The 15900-nt window shown below is 41.2% G+C and overlaps 1 protein-coding gene across 1 annotated transcript; it reads right to left on the bottom strand.

Moving 5' to 3' along the window:
• Positions 1-218: 218 nt before the first annotated feature.
• On the bottom strand, positions 219-13530 carry si:ch211-233h19.2 (uncharacterized protein LOC565175 homolog). Its single transcript, XM_034141758.1, has 22 exons — positions 13053-13530; positions 11518-11638; positions 9699-9888; positions 9472-9619; positions 8888-8977; positions 7672-7777; positions 7404-7556; positions 6827-6915; positions 6541-6721; positions 6312-6440; positions 5063-5153; positions 4854-4956; positions 4630-4767; positions 3562-3825; positions 3288-3461; positions 3005-3191; positions 2774-2864; positions 2579-2680; positions 2347-2473; positions 1835-2013; positions 1211-1379; positions 219-1118 (listed from the first exon to the last, which is right to left on the bottom strand). Exons 1-22 carry the CDS (start codon positions 13146-13148, stop codon positions 1050-1052), a joined length of 2997 nt encoding a protein of 998 aa, XP_033997649.1. The 5' UTR covers positions 13149-13530; the 3' UTR covers positions 219-1049.
• Positions 13531-15900: the final 2370 nt, after the last annotated feature.

Genomic DNA, 15900 nt, shown 5'->3' with positions numbered 1-15900 from the left:
AAGAACTAATTGTGTATGAGAAAAACAGCACATTGCTTAAGACATTTGTAAATAATTTGTAAGAACATCAAACACTTAATAACCTAGAAAATCCCTCATTGTCCGGATGACCTATGATGTTAGGGAAACATCATTTTTGGTTCTGAAAGCGAGCAATTTCCATCAAAAGAGGACATTTTGAAATGATGTGAAATGTATCAAAAGGACAAACCAGTCAGTTAATGTTTTGGACCAAAAAAAAGGCACTTAGTCCTCTAGGATTTTATTTTGTTGGCATTACATTGCTTGAAATCTTGAAATCTATTTCTCACCCACAATGCCACTCATCTGTCTCCAAGCCTTGCACAGGATTTCCCAAAATAATCGCTTGGCAAGAGAATCAATCAAACTGTCTCTGTTTATACATAAATACATCATAATAATTTATTTGACCGACATACACACTCACCACCACAACTTCATCCGCATAATATGACATCATTTTCAATTTGTCAGCAGTGCGCGTCTCTGCATTACAACAATATAAACTAAGCAGAAAAAACAAACGATGAGATGGTACAACCTCAAACTGGACAGAATATAGCAGTCCGTGTAAACGTCAACGTGAGATGAAAACACTCACCATTCTAATTCTGATGGTGAATTACAACATGGCTGTCTAAAGACATTAGACACGACACAGAATGGTAGAAATTAGAAAAACAGAACATCAATCAAATAGGTCCTTTTCTTAACCTGAGCTCTTCTAACTCATTGTCACACTTTGAATCAGAATACAACCAGAGAGGGTCTATCTCACACACATGCCTCCCCACACTCTGCTTTCAGTGGACGGCTCTGTCGTACCCAACTTTAAGGCCACCATAATTGTTGTGCCTTCTCTGAACCTGGCTCTCGGTGCATGACGTGTGTATATATATGCATGTACTGTATGTACACACAGTTGATTATCCAGGTACCAAAGCTCGTAAAGGGGGTGGTTGGCTAAAGCGGTTGTTCCGTGAAAAGTCTCCTGAGGGTCCAATCTCTCCCCTCACCTCACCAGCTTTCTAGCTCCACACCAATGCTTTAGATTGAGATGAGTTCAGCTGCACATGTTCATACTTCTCTCCGTTTCCCTGAAATCAAAAAAACAAACCGAATCATTTCTCAATACCACACTAAGGCGTACGGTTTTACTGTAAAAGAACAATGATGCTGTGACTCTCACCTTGGATGCTATGGCTTTCAGTTTTCCAAGTAGTGATGGTTTTGTGTACACAACTTCATCCTCCATGTCTCCCTCATTCTCTCCCTCCATCATAGCACAGCTGTCAGCTCCAGGCATGTCACACTCTTTGTTGGCAGACATCACCAACCGGGAGTACTTGTACGCCAACCTAGCAGAGCAACAAGTGATAACATAAATACTGTGGAGGGAAAAAAACGTTTTGTCCGTATGAATACTGACAAAAGCTGATATGTGACAGGTAAAGAACGGCAAGAGGGAAAGGTATCGAAAAACAGGAGCTCGGAGGAGAGTAAGAAGTAAAGTAAGTAAAAAAGAAATCAAGCAGGCGGGAAAAGAAGGGAAGAGATTAAAAAAAGGTAAGACATTAATAAACTAGGCATGAAGGCAGAAAAGAGTAAGTGGTATGGAGTAGGGAGGAAAGAAAGAAGGAAAACATAGGAAGGAAGACAATAAGAGGATAGAGTAAAAAAGTTGACGAGTTTTAAAAGAAATAAGATAAGAGGGGAAAAAGTAAGTGGGTCAATAGGAAAAGAAAAATAAAGCAAATAAAGAAATAAGGGGATGAGGAAACAAGTGTGCAGGAAGAAAAAAAGGGAATTGTACCTTTTGTTTTTCTTCCAGAAGTAGCAGGTGAGGGAGACGAGCAGCACTGCGGTGAAAGCCCCGATCGCTCCACCCAGCCGAAACCAGAACTCCATACCAGCACAGGGCAACGTTTTCTTTTCAGGCAAGGCCATACCTCCCATACACAGCTTTGGTTCAGTCCACACATACAGCAGGTCCTGAGGATGAACATGCACACATAATGAATCCAATAAACCACTGAGCATACACATTTTTGCTCACCAGCAGTCAGAAACTATTAGGAGACTTCAAATGGCTTACCTCAAGCACTCTGAATTTCAAGTGCTGACTTTCATTGGTAGGGGTGTTGGCATCAGTATTGGCTGGGGCTTCAAAATACAGTCTAAATTCTACACAGCCAATAGGATGTTGGCGTAAACACTCTTAAAATAAGCAGTCAGTTCATTTTTTTTATTTGAACTCCAATATCCTTTACTAGAAAGGAACACAACAACACAATCACAGCACTTTTTCAACCTGTCCACACCCACCTGTTTTCCTCCCTTGCACGCTCCCTCTATCTGATGGTAGTCTCTCTCTGTGCATGTAGGACAGGCTCCTGAGCTCTCCCATAAGAAGGCAAAGGTGCAGCCGTCGCAGGTTCCTGCAGGGCACCGACTGTAACAGCCAAACACAAGCTGTCACTTCTGCAGCACATCACAGCTGAGAGTTTCATGAGATATCAGACAGGGAGTGGGAGAAGCAGGGACAGAGATGTAGTACCTGGGAACTGAGAGCTCTCCTTTAGTGCTCTTCTCTGGGTTACAGCGAAGTGTCACCACTGTGCTCCGACCTAACTCACAAGATGAGGTCGCCTCCAGGGATCTTTGCATTGGATAACACACAGAGAGCACATCAGAACCTTAGAGCTCTAACATCTTTACCACATAGAAAAAACGGATGAAATCAATCCATTACATATAGTAGAAGTTGACATCAGGGACTTTCTTGGAGGTCTGGGGGTAGAGCTCTGCCATTATTCCATCCAGTGTACTGTCAACTGTTGCTCCTGTTAATAATACAGAGAAGTATTAATTGAATGTGTGCATGCGCAATTAATGTGTCTTCGATTTTCTCTTCAAAACATGAATTTGACATTTGAAAGACCAACATGGTAGCTCTCCGTTTCGGCATCTTATGCTCACTAACCAAGGAAAGTGTCAGCCAGGTTAATGGACTGTGAGGCGAGCGCTGTGTGGAAGCCTCGTCCAGTAGCAGGGATCACTGTTGACTGACAAATGAAGGTCTTGACAGCATTGGCTCCTTCGCCTTTCTCTCTCTGGGCGTCGTTGATGGAGAGGTCTGTTACATTGTCTGTGCATACTGCTAACTGATCCTAAGAGAGCAAAAAGGCAAGGGCATTGCATTCATAAACACAAACTTTTGATAGTTTTTTCTCTGCATATGAATGTGTGTTTTCAACTCTTCACACCTTTCCTCCACACAGGCTGATATTGAAGTGGTGGAAGTATTTGGTTCCTTTGGAGGTAAAGCTGGGGCCGTTTAACAGTGATCCTACAGACCCGAGGAGGCTGAAGTCATAAGTCAGAGTGACATTGCCCTCTGCGTGGGTGAAGTGACAGTCACTGTAACATAAACTGTGGTCCTGTAAAAAAACAAAACATAAAAGACACGGTTATGGTTTGTATCATAGAAATCTATTTCAAAAACGTCCACGAAAACTGCAGATAAGATCGGCTCGATACCTTGTCGCTCTTGCTGCCTGGACCACAGGGTTTGCAGGCGTCTGGGCCCGGCGTGGCGTGAGGGACGAGGTAAGTGTTTTGGGGGCACTCTGTGCACTGGCTGGTGTGTGCGTCTATGTAGTGTCCAGGTGGGCACGGCACACACATAGAGCCGGTGGGTTGGGTGCTGAGGGCACAAGCCCGGCACCCAGAGGACACCCCATCCATCGCATTACTCACCGAGATGGAGTAGATTCGCACCACGTCGTTGACAAACCGGCGTGCCTAAGAGAGCACCAGAGAGAGAATGATGCTACTCATAAGTGCTGTGAAGTTTAAAGAGGTTATTCAAAAAAGTACTTTTTCTCAGAGACTCGAACACCAACCCATTAACGCGAGTGGATTGCAAAATATAGGACTTTGAACAAGAAGAAGTTCTGCCCTCACTTGAAATGCCCTCTCTCCTGCAAAACAAGTGCTTTTAAAAGAGTAGGTTAATGATTCAGGCTCCCCCTAGTGAGCGCAGAGATAAAGTAGTGCTTTGGTTTAAACACTAACACCATGTCAGATATTATCTTTAACAACCAACAGAAGGGAGTGTTAGGTGTACTAAGCGTTGAGTGGATTTACAGAACTACAAGACTTTCGGGAAGTTTTCTTGTTTCTGGGCTTAAGCAGTTAATATGTAGGTTGAACCATAAGGTCAGGTTTCCTGATTGTTTGAAGGACCAAGTAGCTAAATCCTGGTCAGTGGCCTGAGCACAGTCGGCTGACCATTATTAAATCGATTAGATATTTTCTATGGTTTTTTTCATTTGAATTACTTGTTTCAAAAAGATAAGAACATTCTTTTGCATGACTCTTTGAGAAACTATTGAGTTTTACCGATCTGACGATTAAATCAGCTAATTGATTAGTGGTCAAAATCATAGTGCTAGTAAACTGAGAATATTTTTTGTTTAGGACAACCCTAAGTGAAAGAATGCAATTACATATGATTTGAACTTGCTGGATCATCATATTTAAGAAAGGATTTCAGGGGGGACGTGTGATAAGTGGTAATGTAAATAGTAGATAACTCATACTTACATCTGAGGGTTGGTTGGTTCTCTGGAAAGCCCATGTGTAGGAAACAGAGGCATTCTTTGTCATGACGTGTGTGTACGTCATTCTTGTTTTGGTTCTCTCCCATGATTCCACAACAGTAGTACTCTTCCTGTTTACATCCTAAATTGAAACACATCCATTGAATTCACATCACTTTTATAGCAATGTTTATCTAGCACAAAACATTTAGCAGGAGCTTTCCTCACCATCATGAAGTAGAGCTCGCAGTCAGCTACACACACAGTTTCAAATTCAAATGTGATGCGACCAAACTCTGTCCCAGCGTGGCTTGACATGGAAGTAGGGAGCCTGGGGGCAGAGGCAAACAGAGAAGAGGGGAATTAAGTCAAAGCGAAAATAAACAGACAGCTGAGGGAGGAGATTGACAGAGACTGAAACACGTTAAGGTACTTACTTAAAGCCAGGAATATGGATGTTGAGGATGAGGTAATCATTATCTGAGCTTCCTGCTCCACTCTGGATGTGATCACCTGCCACCTCCCAGCCTAAAAGACAGAACAAATCCACACTAATCAACCATTTACTATATCGTTTTAGAGCAGTGGTTCTCAACTGGTCAGGCCTCGGGACCCACTTTTTACTTGGTCAATACATCGCGACCCAACATTTTGAAGCACTCAAATCTATTCAACAAAATATCGTGCTGTAATATATACGCTTTTGAGCATACAATATTAATAAAAGTGAAGTACAGTGCATATATCCCTTATATCCCTTCACAGAACTAAAGTATGCTTTTAAAAAAGGTTTAATGAGATGATGGAATCAAAGCTGAACTATATAAAAAGGCACACATGCTGAAAACCCAACCCCAGCAGGGGGGTCTGGGGGATTCTCCCCCAGGAGATTTTTAGAAATACTAACATAAACTACGCATTCTGGTACACTCTGAGAAGAAAATCGGGCCTTCAAAATAAAAGTTTGAGTTTTCCCCCAAAAAAAAAAAAAAAAAAAATTCAAATTTTTTTTTTCAACTTTTTTTTCTTCACTCACACATCCGCGACCCACTCGAAACGGGTCCGCGACCCACTTTTGGGTCGCGACCCACCAGTTGAGAACCACTGGTTTTAGAGGATAGTCCACCCCCAATAAAGGATTGGTTCAACAATGCATAAAACAATCGTATTTGCTTTCCTGCAGAGAATCTGATTAGGATCAACGCCACTCAAGTTGTTTTGGTCAAAACAAAGAATAAAGACTGGAAACTGGGGAACACAAATACAAGTCTGCAGCTGAAAGTGTGAAAACAAGGTGATGTTGTTTTGCTTGAGGCTATGTGATGGACTATTTCTGGAGTGTTGTTGTCATTGTGAGGTTGCCAGTAAAGACTCCAGGAAGTTACTGTGCCCATCCAAGAACTTGTCAAAGATATAATGTGTTAAAGTGAGGTGCTTGTCGGCAGACTAGATTACATTTAAAAGGATGCAGGGAGACCTTTGCATCCTACTTACAGACTTTTTGCTAAGCTAAGCCAACCATCTCTTTGCGTCAGCTTTATATTTATCACATAGAGATTGTGGTATTAATCTTACAAGAAAATGAATATATCCAATATTATTGACATGTTCCTTTTAAAGAGGGATACAGGGTGCGTAAGCTTAAGAGAGAACCCATAACAGGAAGTATCACGCACAAATACCCACCATTCATATTGTCACATTTGGAGTTGCCCACATTGAAACAGGAGGTCTTCATGTTTGGAGGAAGTACATTCCACCATTTGTACTCATAACCCAAGGTGGGCTCAGTGCCGGCTGGACACAGCGTACATGCTGAGGGATAAACACAATAAAAAAAACACAATTAGGAAAACAAGAGTAAAAGGATAATAGAAGGGAGTGTTCAAATATAGATCAACAGAGTTCTCCGTACGTTTCATCCCATCGGAATAGGTCCCAGGTGGGCATGGTGAGCAGGTGGCCGTGTCGTTGTTATAAAAGCCGGGGTTACAGGGGGGGCAGGGCTCCCTTTTTCCACTTGGAGGCAAAGACTCAGCTCCAGTCACGCCCTCCAGACAGATTTGAGGTTCAATCCACTTATATATGATCTGTGTCTGAAATCACACAGAGGTGGAGGGTGATGAAGTAGAACAGAAACTGTGATTACACAATGGCACTTCTCTGGGTATTTAATGTGGAGCTGGCCTCTTTTCTCTTACCTTGCCTTCTTGATCACATGCTGTGTGGAATTGGAAATAGTCTTTCCTGGAACATGGAGGTTTGTCTTTACACAGAGCGGATCCCTCAGCTTGAAAAAGAAGGACAGGGATAAGGCGTATTTAAACTACATTGGCAAATAAACAAATGTATAAATGTATTCTAGAAAAACCCTGTAGAGAAACATACTAAAATAGATCTGGGAGCAAATCACTTGAATCATCAGAAAAAGCTTTTTTGAAAACAAAATGTGGTAAATGTCAGTGCAATAGGAGCTCTATGAAAAAAAAATGGAGCACACACTTGCTACCCAATCTGCTAAAATGTGCTACTCCCTTGCAATCACACAAGTCCTCCACACAAAACTAATATCCGTGTTTTTCTTCTGAAGTTAAAGTGGCTGAAAATAGGACACACTCTCTCTCCCCCTCCTTTAGCTGTGATGAATGCAGCTGTGAGCAGCACTGATAACAATTAGGCTACAAAGAACACAGTTTGATTTTGATGTTTCAGAGGTTCACCATTAGGGTAAATGTGAAATACTGCACATCTTCTCTGTGTATTGGAGGGCCTTCCTACCTGCATATTGAGTGGTAGTGTTACAGGGGGTGCAGGAGCTGGCACCGTGGCCAGAGTAGGTGTTTCGAGGACAGGGATCACATGTGGTGGAGCCCGGGACTCGGCTGAACGTCCCCGGGATACATGGGAAACACTCGGATGTGTAGGCAACTCCTGGTGAAAAGGAAATGGTGAATCGAAAATAAAAAAGAAATATTTAATTTGTGTATTGATTCATCATTGGTTGCAGCAAGAAGTCGGGGGGGAGGGATGGAAATTTGCTACTGACCTTCGATCTGAATATTTTTCAGCAAAACAGGCTTTGCCCCTTTGCTCCTCATCAGAACCCCACCTGTCCTCCAGTAAAGGATGTTGGTGCCAGATTTCAGGCTTACCTAGAATACACATGATTATATAGATTATTCATCAAGCATGGAGAAAGCCAGTACAGTTGTTAAGAGAGCCTATAAGTCTGGCTTTGCTTTTAGCGGTTACAATTAATGAGATGTGCCATCTAAAATGACTGTAACAGAGCAGCCAAAATGCCCGAGCTGAGCTCTCACTGCATATGGTCATTTCATGTAAATGGCAATAAAGCTGCATGACGATTATTCTGTAATTAAAATCTGAAAACAGTCAGTAGTTCATATAAATATATACAAGAAAATGTATGCAAAGAGCTGTAATGCATAGGAAAATAAGGTTCTTTCACTGAATTAAGATATTCTAAAGATATTTTTCAAATGATTAATTCAGTCAGCAGCATTGGTTCAATCAAAGATGAAAAGATAACCTTGTGATTTGATTGTTGTATAAAGCATGTCAATTAAAGTGACACAAATCTATGCTGTTGCTCTCCCTGAGGTTTCTCCCATTTTTCCCTTTAAACGGTGGGTTTTTCTCCGGAAGTTTTTCCTTGTACGATGTGAGGGTCTAAGGACAGAGGGTGTCGTTTTCTCATACTGATATTCTGCACAAACTGTGCTGTTGTATTTGCTGTAAAGTGTCTTTACTGTAGGGTATTTTGATTATATGTACAGCACTTTGGCTCGACCAAAAATCGTTTAAAAATGTGCTATATAAATAAAAGTTGATTTGATATGATTTGATGCTGCCATAACAAATGCTACATTATGCAGACTTAATTTCTTAAGCTCCTTTAATTAATCATCTTGTAGAAACATTTCCTTGGAGCAATCAACTAAAAAGTACACCAGGTTAATCTACACATACAATTATTCCACTTAAATATCCGCACTCAACATAACTGGTTTCTCCACAGTGCCAGAACTGAACTATAATAGCAACTCATTTCACAGTGTGCCTGGAAAAATACTGGAGCCAATCATAAGCGCTTCCAGCCTGTTTCTGTTTACTAATAGGCTTCCTGCTTGTATCCACCCTTTACTCACTGAGTTCAACACATTTAATTTAGGAGGCCAAGGTCAGTTGTCAGAACAGTTTCCTCCGTGGCTGCTGTTAATCTTACAGCATGCAAAACTTACTGTATGGTTCTCCCAGTCACCATGGTTGGTGAGTTTGAGCCACTTGGTATCAGCAGACTGATCCATCTCCTGACACTGGTCATTCTGGATCTAAACACACACCAATCATCAGTGTCCATCAGCTGAACCTCTCAACTACAATATTCATTATGGAGATTCATGCACTCATTACAACATAGGGAAGTACTGACGTGACTTTTTGTCTCCTGGCAGGATTGAGTGTTGTTGTGGAAGCATTTTTATTGAACAATAAAATGTGCAAAATAAATGTAAAAACTTTTTTTTTTTAACTCCTCAGTTCAATACAGATAACCAAAATGTGTTTGTTTTTACTGCTATGACTTATCCCCGCCAAGAAAAGGCATATTAACACATTACTTATTTTTCCCATTAACATTATAACTGTGCCCATTACATCTCTAGGGCAATCATGATGAGTGACTTAAAAAATAAGAAATTGTACTACTCTACAGGGCATACAGGGAAAAAATATGACTGGCAAGTATACAAAAAAAACACACAGACAGCCTTCACAGTTATAATTTTCCAGAAGCAAAAAGATAATTAAAATATTTAAAACTCACAAAGAACTCAAACAGCAGGTTGCTGTCTGGATACTGGTAAGCAAAGCTGATAGAGCCCTGTTTCTTCAGATGAACAGCATAGATGAGAGACACTGTGCATTCATCCCTGTTGGACTCCAGGTAGTTTCCTTGAGGCACCCAGGAAGAACTGCAAGGCAAAAAAGGTGAATAATTTACTATACAAATACAATTACATTTTCAGTTTTTCTTGTGTCCTAATCACACACCTGTTGCAAGTGAGCTTCTCATCTCCCGGGGGACTGTTTTCCAGTGAGGTTGCCAGGCTACTGAAACCAGCAGGCATGGCATCCCATTGGTCGAAGCGGATGCCGCTGCCGAGGGAGTAGCTTCCTGCTGCACACTGCGTACACTCCTGAGACAACATCTCAAGAAACTCCCCAGCCTTGCATGAGAAGGCTGGAGGACACAGAGAGAGGTAGAGAGAGATGGAAACAAGAAAAAAGTGTTTTTTCCAACCATCTTTGCATTATGCAATAAATAGACAATTTAGACTACCAAAGAAACTCAACATGATAAAAGCATTATCTTGCAAATCACTGCAGGATTCAGTACAATGTAGCCCCTGTGATAAGGGGACATAAACCATACTTGACCTTTAACTTTTCCCTGTTGAGCCATCAAGCCTGTTTTGACCCTGAGTTTTTCCTCATACCTGAGCTGGTGGAATGCCATTGTGAGGCTTCTTTATGCTTCAAATAAACCAATGCAACATGTGTGCGGTTAGAGAATTTGTTTAGCACACTGTGAGGGTAAGTAGTTTGTTTTAATGGGCGCAGCAGGTAGTGTTTCTGGTGTGATTTGATTTATAGATAGATTAATTAATTGGGGACATTAGCTGTGCACCGTGCAATGTAATATGGGGCAATCACAATATCCCGTGCAGGATCGTTTTTCAAATGACTACAAGGAAACGAGTGTCTGGCGTTATTACAGTGAAATCTAAACAGGAAAAAGGCACAAAGAAACATGTCAAAATAACAAAAGGTGTTAAGAGTTTTACCTTTACAAAGATATGCCACATGAAGATGACAATGGCTTCATGCAAGTGGATGAACCAAGTCAGGACAATGATCCATTGTTATCATGAGAATAGTGTACATTTCATACAGTTAGACATGCAATATATCTATGTAAAAAAACAAACACTAGCTGTCCATTGACATACTGTGAGTGTGAGTGACTTGTCTTAACATCCTACACACAGAATTCCCTTATTATTATCTGAACCTAGCCATAAGTGAACTGGTGGTATGACATTGCAGGGAAAACCTGTTTGAGGGAGATCTGACAAAGAACACACTTGTATGACCACCTTGTTGATCATTAGTGTGCTTTAACACAACTTCCTGCCTTCCTTGATCTATCATATGGCACCTTTCCCCACTATTAAAATGTCTGTTAGCCCCCCTCTCTCAACAAAAACACCCTCCCTGTGACCTAAGTTTTACTTGGTTATCTGTTTCCATGGCAAACAAATTAGCTATGACAAATACTCTAATAATTACATGGGCCTCTGAACAACTATGCCCATTCAATGGTGTTGAAGGAACACCAACATCTGTCATAAGTTTCTGTGTCTTATATTAGACGCATAATATGATTGTGTGTGACACCATGGCTCATTACCAATTGTGTGAAAGGCAGTTATGTGACAGAGTTTACCCAAAGGTAGGTGGTTCGATCCACAGCCCCTGCAATCAAAATGTCGATGTGTTCTAGGGCAAGATAATTAACCCGAAATTGCTCCCAATTGCATGGCCAGCGGTGTGTGAATGTTACTTTTGGCATTGTATGGCAGCCTGTGTCTCTGTATGAATGTGAATGAATGTGTGTGAGAGTTCGCAAAGACTGGAAAAAGTGCAGTCCATTGGCCTATGTCTTTTCTCTGCGCTTTGTTGTGGGATAGTCAAACAGGGTCAGTCATGATGTAGTGACAGAAATACCAGGCTACTGATAAGAAGCTAAGATGCACACATCAACTGTTAGTACCACACACACACACACACAAACCAAACAAATACTTACTGCACTCTGTGCCGCGTACAGGCTCTGGTAGTCCTGTGCAAGCCCCGGGGCTCTGAGGGATGGCCACTCTCCAGCGAGATCCTGTGCTGTCACACTCTGTGTATTCATAGTAGTAATCATTCTGCCAATCATACACAAAACGCCAGCATAAGAAATCAGTTGCCACAACAGTCTAGGAACCAAACAATAGGCAAATGTAGGCCAGTCAGGTCAGTAAACATCACACCGAATGAGGCCTCCACCCACCAGAGCCCTGAGTCATCTCACTCTGGGTGAGAATGCATCAGTGCTGAATAACTAGCTGGTGTCGTTGCATTCGAAATGAACTTCCGTATCCAGCTGCTCAAAGCTTTTAAGACATGACTGCCCGCTATGTGGTATCTCTCAAGCCACAACTCTTCTGCCCTGGATACACAACATACCATCTCCTTGGTGATGGAAGCAGTGGGGATGGCAGCTGGTGGAGGAGATTTACCAACAGCTTTTCACATTTTAAGGAAGCACACTTAAGACATTTGATAATAAAATGTTTAATCTGTGGTCAAGAGTAAAAACCATTAGCTTGATGTTCTGGCCTCAACATGGGATATGTCGTCCACAGTGGACGGTGGCCTAATTTCCTACAGTTTACATAATGTTGCATCTTGAGACAAACCAGATTTTGACACTGAAGCACATGCAGGCTGTTGTGTGTGAAAATATGTTCACTGGTGTCTGTGGGTCTGGAGAAAGAGCTCAGTCACACTGATGATGAAGAGAAAGAGGCCAAATCGAGCAGAGTTGTCAACAAAACTCAACATTTTGATAACTTAGTGATTAGAGACACAAGAACATATTCTAAAAACGATATATGCTCATCTCTGTTGCAGTATTATCTCCTGTTATTCATACGAGAGCTGTGGTCAATCACTGATATGGCAGACTTTCAAGATTTCCTCTAACACCACATTTCATGAGCTTTATACCAAGATATCATGTCATATGCTGACAGTGTCATCCAATAACTTTTAGCACCAGGTAGCCCTTCACTGGAGAGCTGCAGAAATCTCTAAATCAGTGTGAAAAGAGAGATTGAGATAATAATTTAAAGGAATGTTGCTCCTCTATCTGGGGACTGTTGGCTGTGTGACTAAGGAGGTGTTGAGCTGAGCCAGACCAGAGGGAAGGAAAGGCCACCCCATGCAGGAAACTGATAACAGGCTGAACAGGACTGAGTAGTGAAGTTCAACATACACCAGACCTCAGCAGAGATTCATGCTCACTATGTTGTACGGACTTACTGTATTTACAAAGAGACCAATGACTAAGGTGCATTTGTCTTCCAACCTGCTGTACAATGATGATTTTAAACATCATACCATAAATCTGACCGGAAACGTGTCATCAATTTCTAATCGTATTTGATGTGGGATTACCAACTCACTGTCAGCGTTCAGCCACAGCAGCCTGATCTGTGCGTTTTTGTAATGTCTAGATTTAACAATAAGCAGTGAAACCGGATGTAAGCCTTATTGATCGATCGGAGCATCTCTCACCTCACTACACTGCCGCTGTCCTTTGGCCCCGTCAATCAACTGGAGCGTGCAGAGGATGAGAGCGCATTTGGCGACAAACCAAGCCGAGGACCGCATTCTGGATCATCGAGGGGGAGAAAAACAAAGCAGCGTCGATCCAGGACAGATGACTATAGCATAAACCTGAGCCAGATTAAATCGCTGGGTAAAATACTAGTCAACACCTGCTTCTCTAGTTTCTAGTCGGCAGATTCTAACCCTTACCACCTGCGATTATCCTCAGACTGTGCGCTCCAGGGCTGCCTCACCACATCAAGCTGGGCAGAATACAACTCTACTTCCGGTTGATGTTTTCAAAGTAACAGTCGTGACGCATGTTTTGGGGAATACTTGCTCCACCTGTTCATTTTGTCATGCTTGGTTTATTTTCGATACATTTGATATATGTGTATCTGTATGCACATAAGTGTTTGTTGACTCAGTTTTCCTTTCACATGAACCATATTGTCACTTTATTTTGAAGGCAAAATTGTAATAGGCCTATGTCTGGTACATTTCTGGCTACAATGCTCACTTGACGAAGTTGTATGTGTGTCCTACAACCACCGACTCTGACGCTACAATGACGTAGCTTGGGGGGAATTAATATTGTGTCTTTTATATGGGACATAAAAATAAAGAAGTGATGCTCAATAGAATTGGTAGCCACAATAAGATGAATCTGGGTTATGGGAAATATTATAAAAAGATCAGCGAACAGTCTCTTTTCGAGGTCTTTTTTTTAGCTTTAGGCTAATGTCTATAGGCTATAAGGTTATTATGGAAGATGTTTTGAAAGGAGTGAGCTGCATTTGTCCTTATCTTGAAAACAGCTCTGGTTAGATGCAGTATATTGTTCTAAAACCATAATTACTGCAGTCCACATCACTGACCACCAGAGGGAAGCAGAGCTCTTTAACCCTTCATCATTACTTCAAGATGTAAATAGACTGTTTCTTTTTTATCTGCCTATAATCTAGGCCCCGAATTTAATGAGATACAAAGTCCTGGACCGGGTGCTGTGGGAAAACTAGGAACCTTGCCTAAGAAGAGACATTTTTGTTTAAATCAGGTGAGGGTGAAAACAGCATGGGTCTAAAACTTGGTATTACTCTTTATTTTTCTACCCAGATTTCCTGTAAAAAAAGGAGCAAATCAAACACCCTGTTTTGTGGTGGGATACAGCTAAGGAATCACTTTCTTTCTTTAAAGAAATGCTATTAGATCCTGTTCAGGACGGAAATATGTCTGTCTTTAAGATTCACTGGTCAAGAATATACGATAAGTAGCTGCTCTTTGATTCGTTAATGGTGCTGTGTGTCACAAATGGAAAATATTATCCAGCTTTCTCTCTCAACAATGTTCTACCCTTTTCCACACTGCAAATTCCCTCAAAGTATCCTATCCATCCCATTTAAACGGTTGCAAAAATGTATTCAAAACATTTTTGAAAGTTATCACATGCTTTTTATGAAAAACTCTTGCTACTATATCCCTTCTAAGTTCCTAAATGGTTGCTGACACTATATCTCTGTTTACGTCCTCAGACAATAGAGCTCATGCATGTTTTATCATTGCGCCCTGTTTCAATTTGTAAGGGGGACATTCTTCAAATGTGTCTTCCCTGTAAGACAGCCGTTCCAGTTCGATGTCTTTCGCCATTCTTTTGTTCCCTAAACGTGACCAAATCGTTTTGCTGCTTAAAGGTGATTTATTGCCCATACTTAACCAAGTCAATTTGTTGCCTAAACCTAAACAAGACATAATACTGAATATAGATTAGAATCTGCACTTTGAACACAAACATGTAGGGCATATTACTACAAAGTTCCAGGTCAAGATGTCAAATACAACAGCCCTAAAGTAAACTTACTTCATGATAGCTTTATTGTTCAAATTATTTTTAAATAAATATAATGTATAATTAAACAGTGAGGGGTTTCTAACCGCTGTCCAAGGTGCTGATCCTGGGACGGCCAGGTTTGCAGAAACATTCCATGTGATTTTCTTTTGTTGATACGGCAACACGCAGAATTCTTCAAAAATCAGGTGGCACTATTTTAACTGACCTGACATGAGTTTTCCCTTTTACAAACTGATTTTCAGCACCAATAGTACTTTGCTTAAATCTCAATCATATCTGGACCATGGTCACAATGCAGCATCATTATTTGAACTATCAGTTGGACCACAACTGCACCTGTAATTCAAACCAATTGCATGAATTACATTTCATTGTAAGTATAGATTTTACCCTTTTATTTAGTTATAATGCAGGTTGCAAGTCTTTTCCAAAATGTGTTGCCCACGTATATTCTATATGACCAAGGCCTACTGTGTAACTTCATATTGGTCATCCTGGGCAAGTTTAATGGTATCTAACCCCTGATGAAGCTTCGAAGATGGATCTGTCTTTGAAACTGATAATACCACACATACTCTCAGTTTTATTGGCATATATAATTGTGTTTTCAAAAGATTTTTACCTAAAAAGTTGAGCCTGCATTCAAACAGTGGTTGTTGTACTGGTTAGATAACCAATCCAGATGCCTGAAACCAATCACAAACTGCATAGATTACTTGCATGTTTGTCATAATGCTACGCTTCATGTTTTTACCTGCAGACCAGCCTGGATCCACTATTGATGAAAGTCTGCTTTATGCGATTGTATGAATATTTAAGAAGCCGGGACCCAGCACCCAAGGGCAGCTCTCTCTCTCTGTCTCTCTGTCTCTCTCTCTCTCTTTCTCTCTCTCTCTCTCCCCTCCTTTCTCTTTCTCATCTGAGGCCTATCGCTTACGGTGTTTGCCTGTAACTTGACCTCTTATA

Source organism: Trematomus bernacchii, unplaced genomic scaffold (assembly GCF_902827165.1).
Source record: "Trematomus bernacchii unplaced genomic scaffold, fTreBer1.1, whole genome shotgun sequence".
Taxonomy (NCBI): Eukaryota; Metazoa; Chordata; class Actinopteri; order Perciformes; family Nototheniidae; genus Trematomus; species Trematomus bernacchii.
Note: the sequence above shows the minus strand (reverse complement) of the source record. Positions and strands in the feature narration are given on the sequence as shown.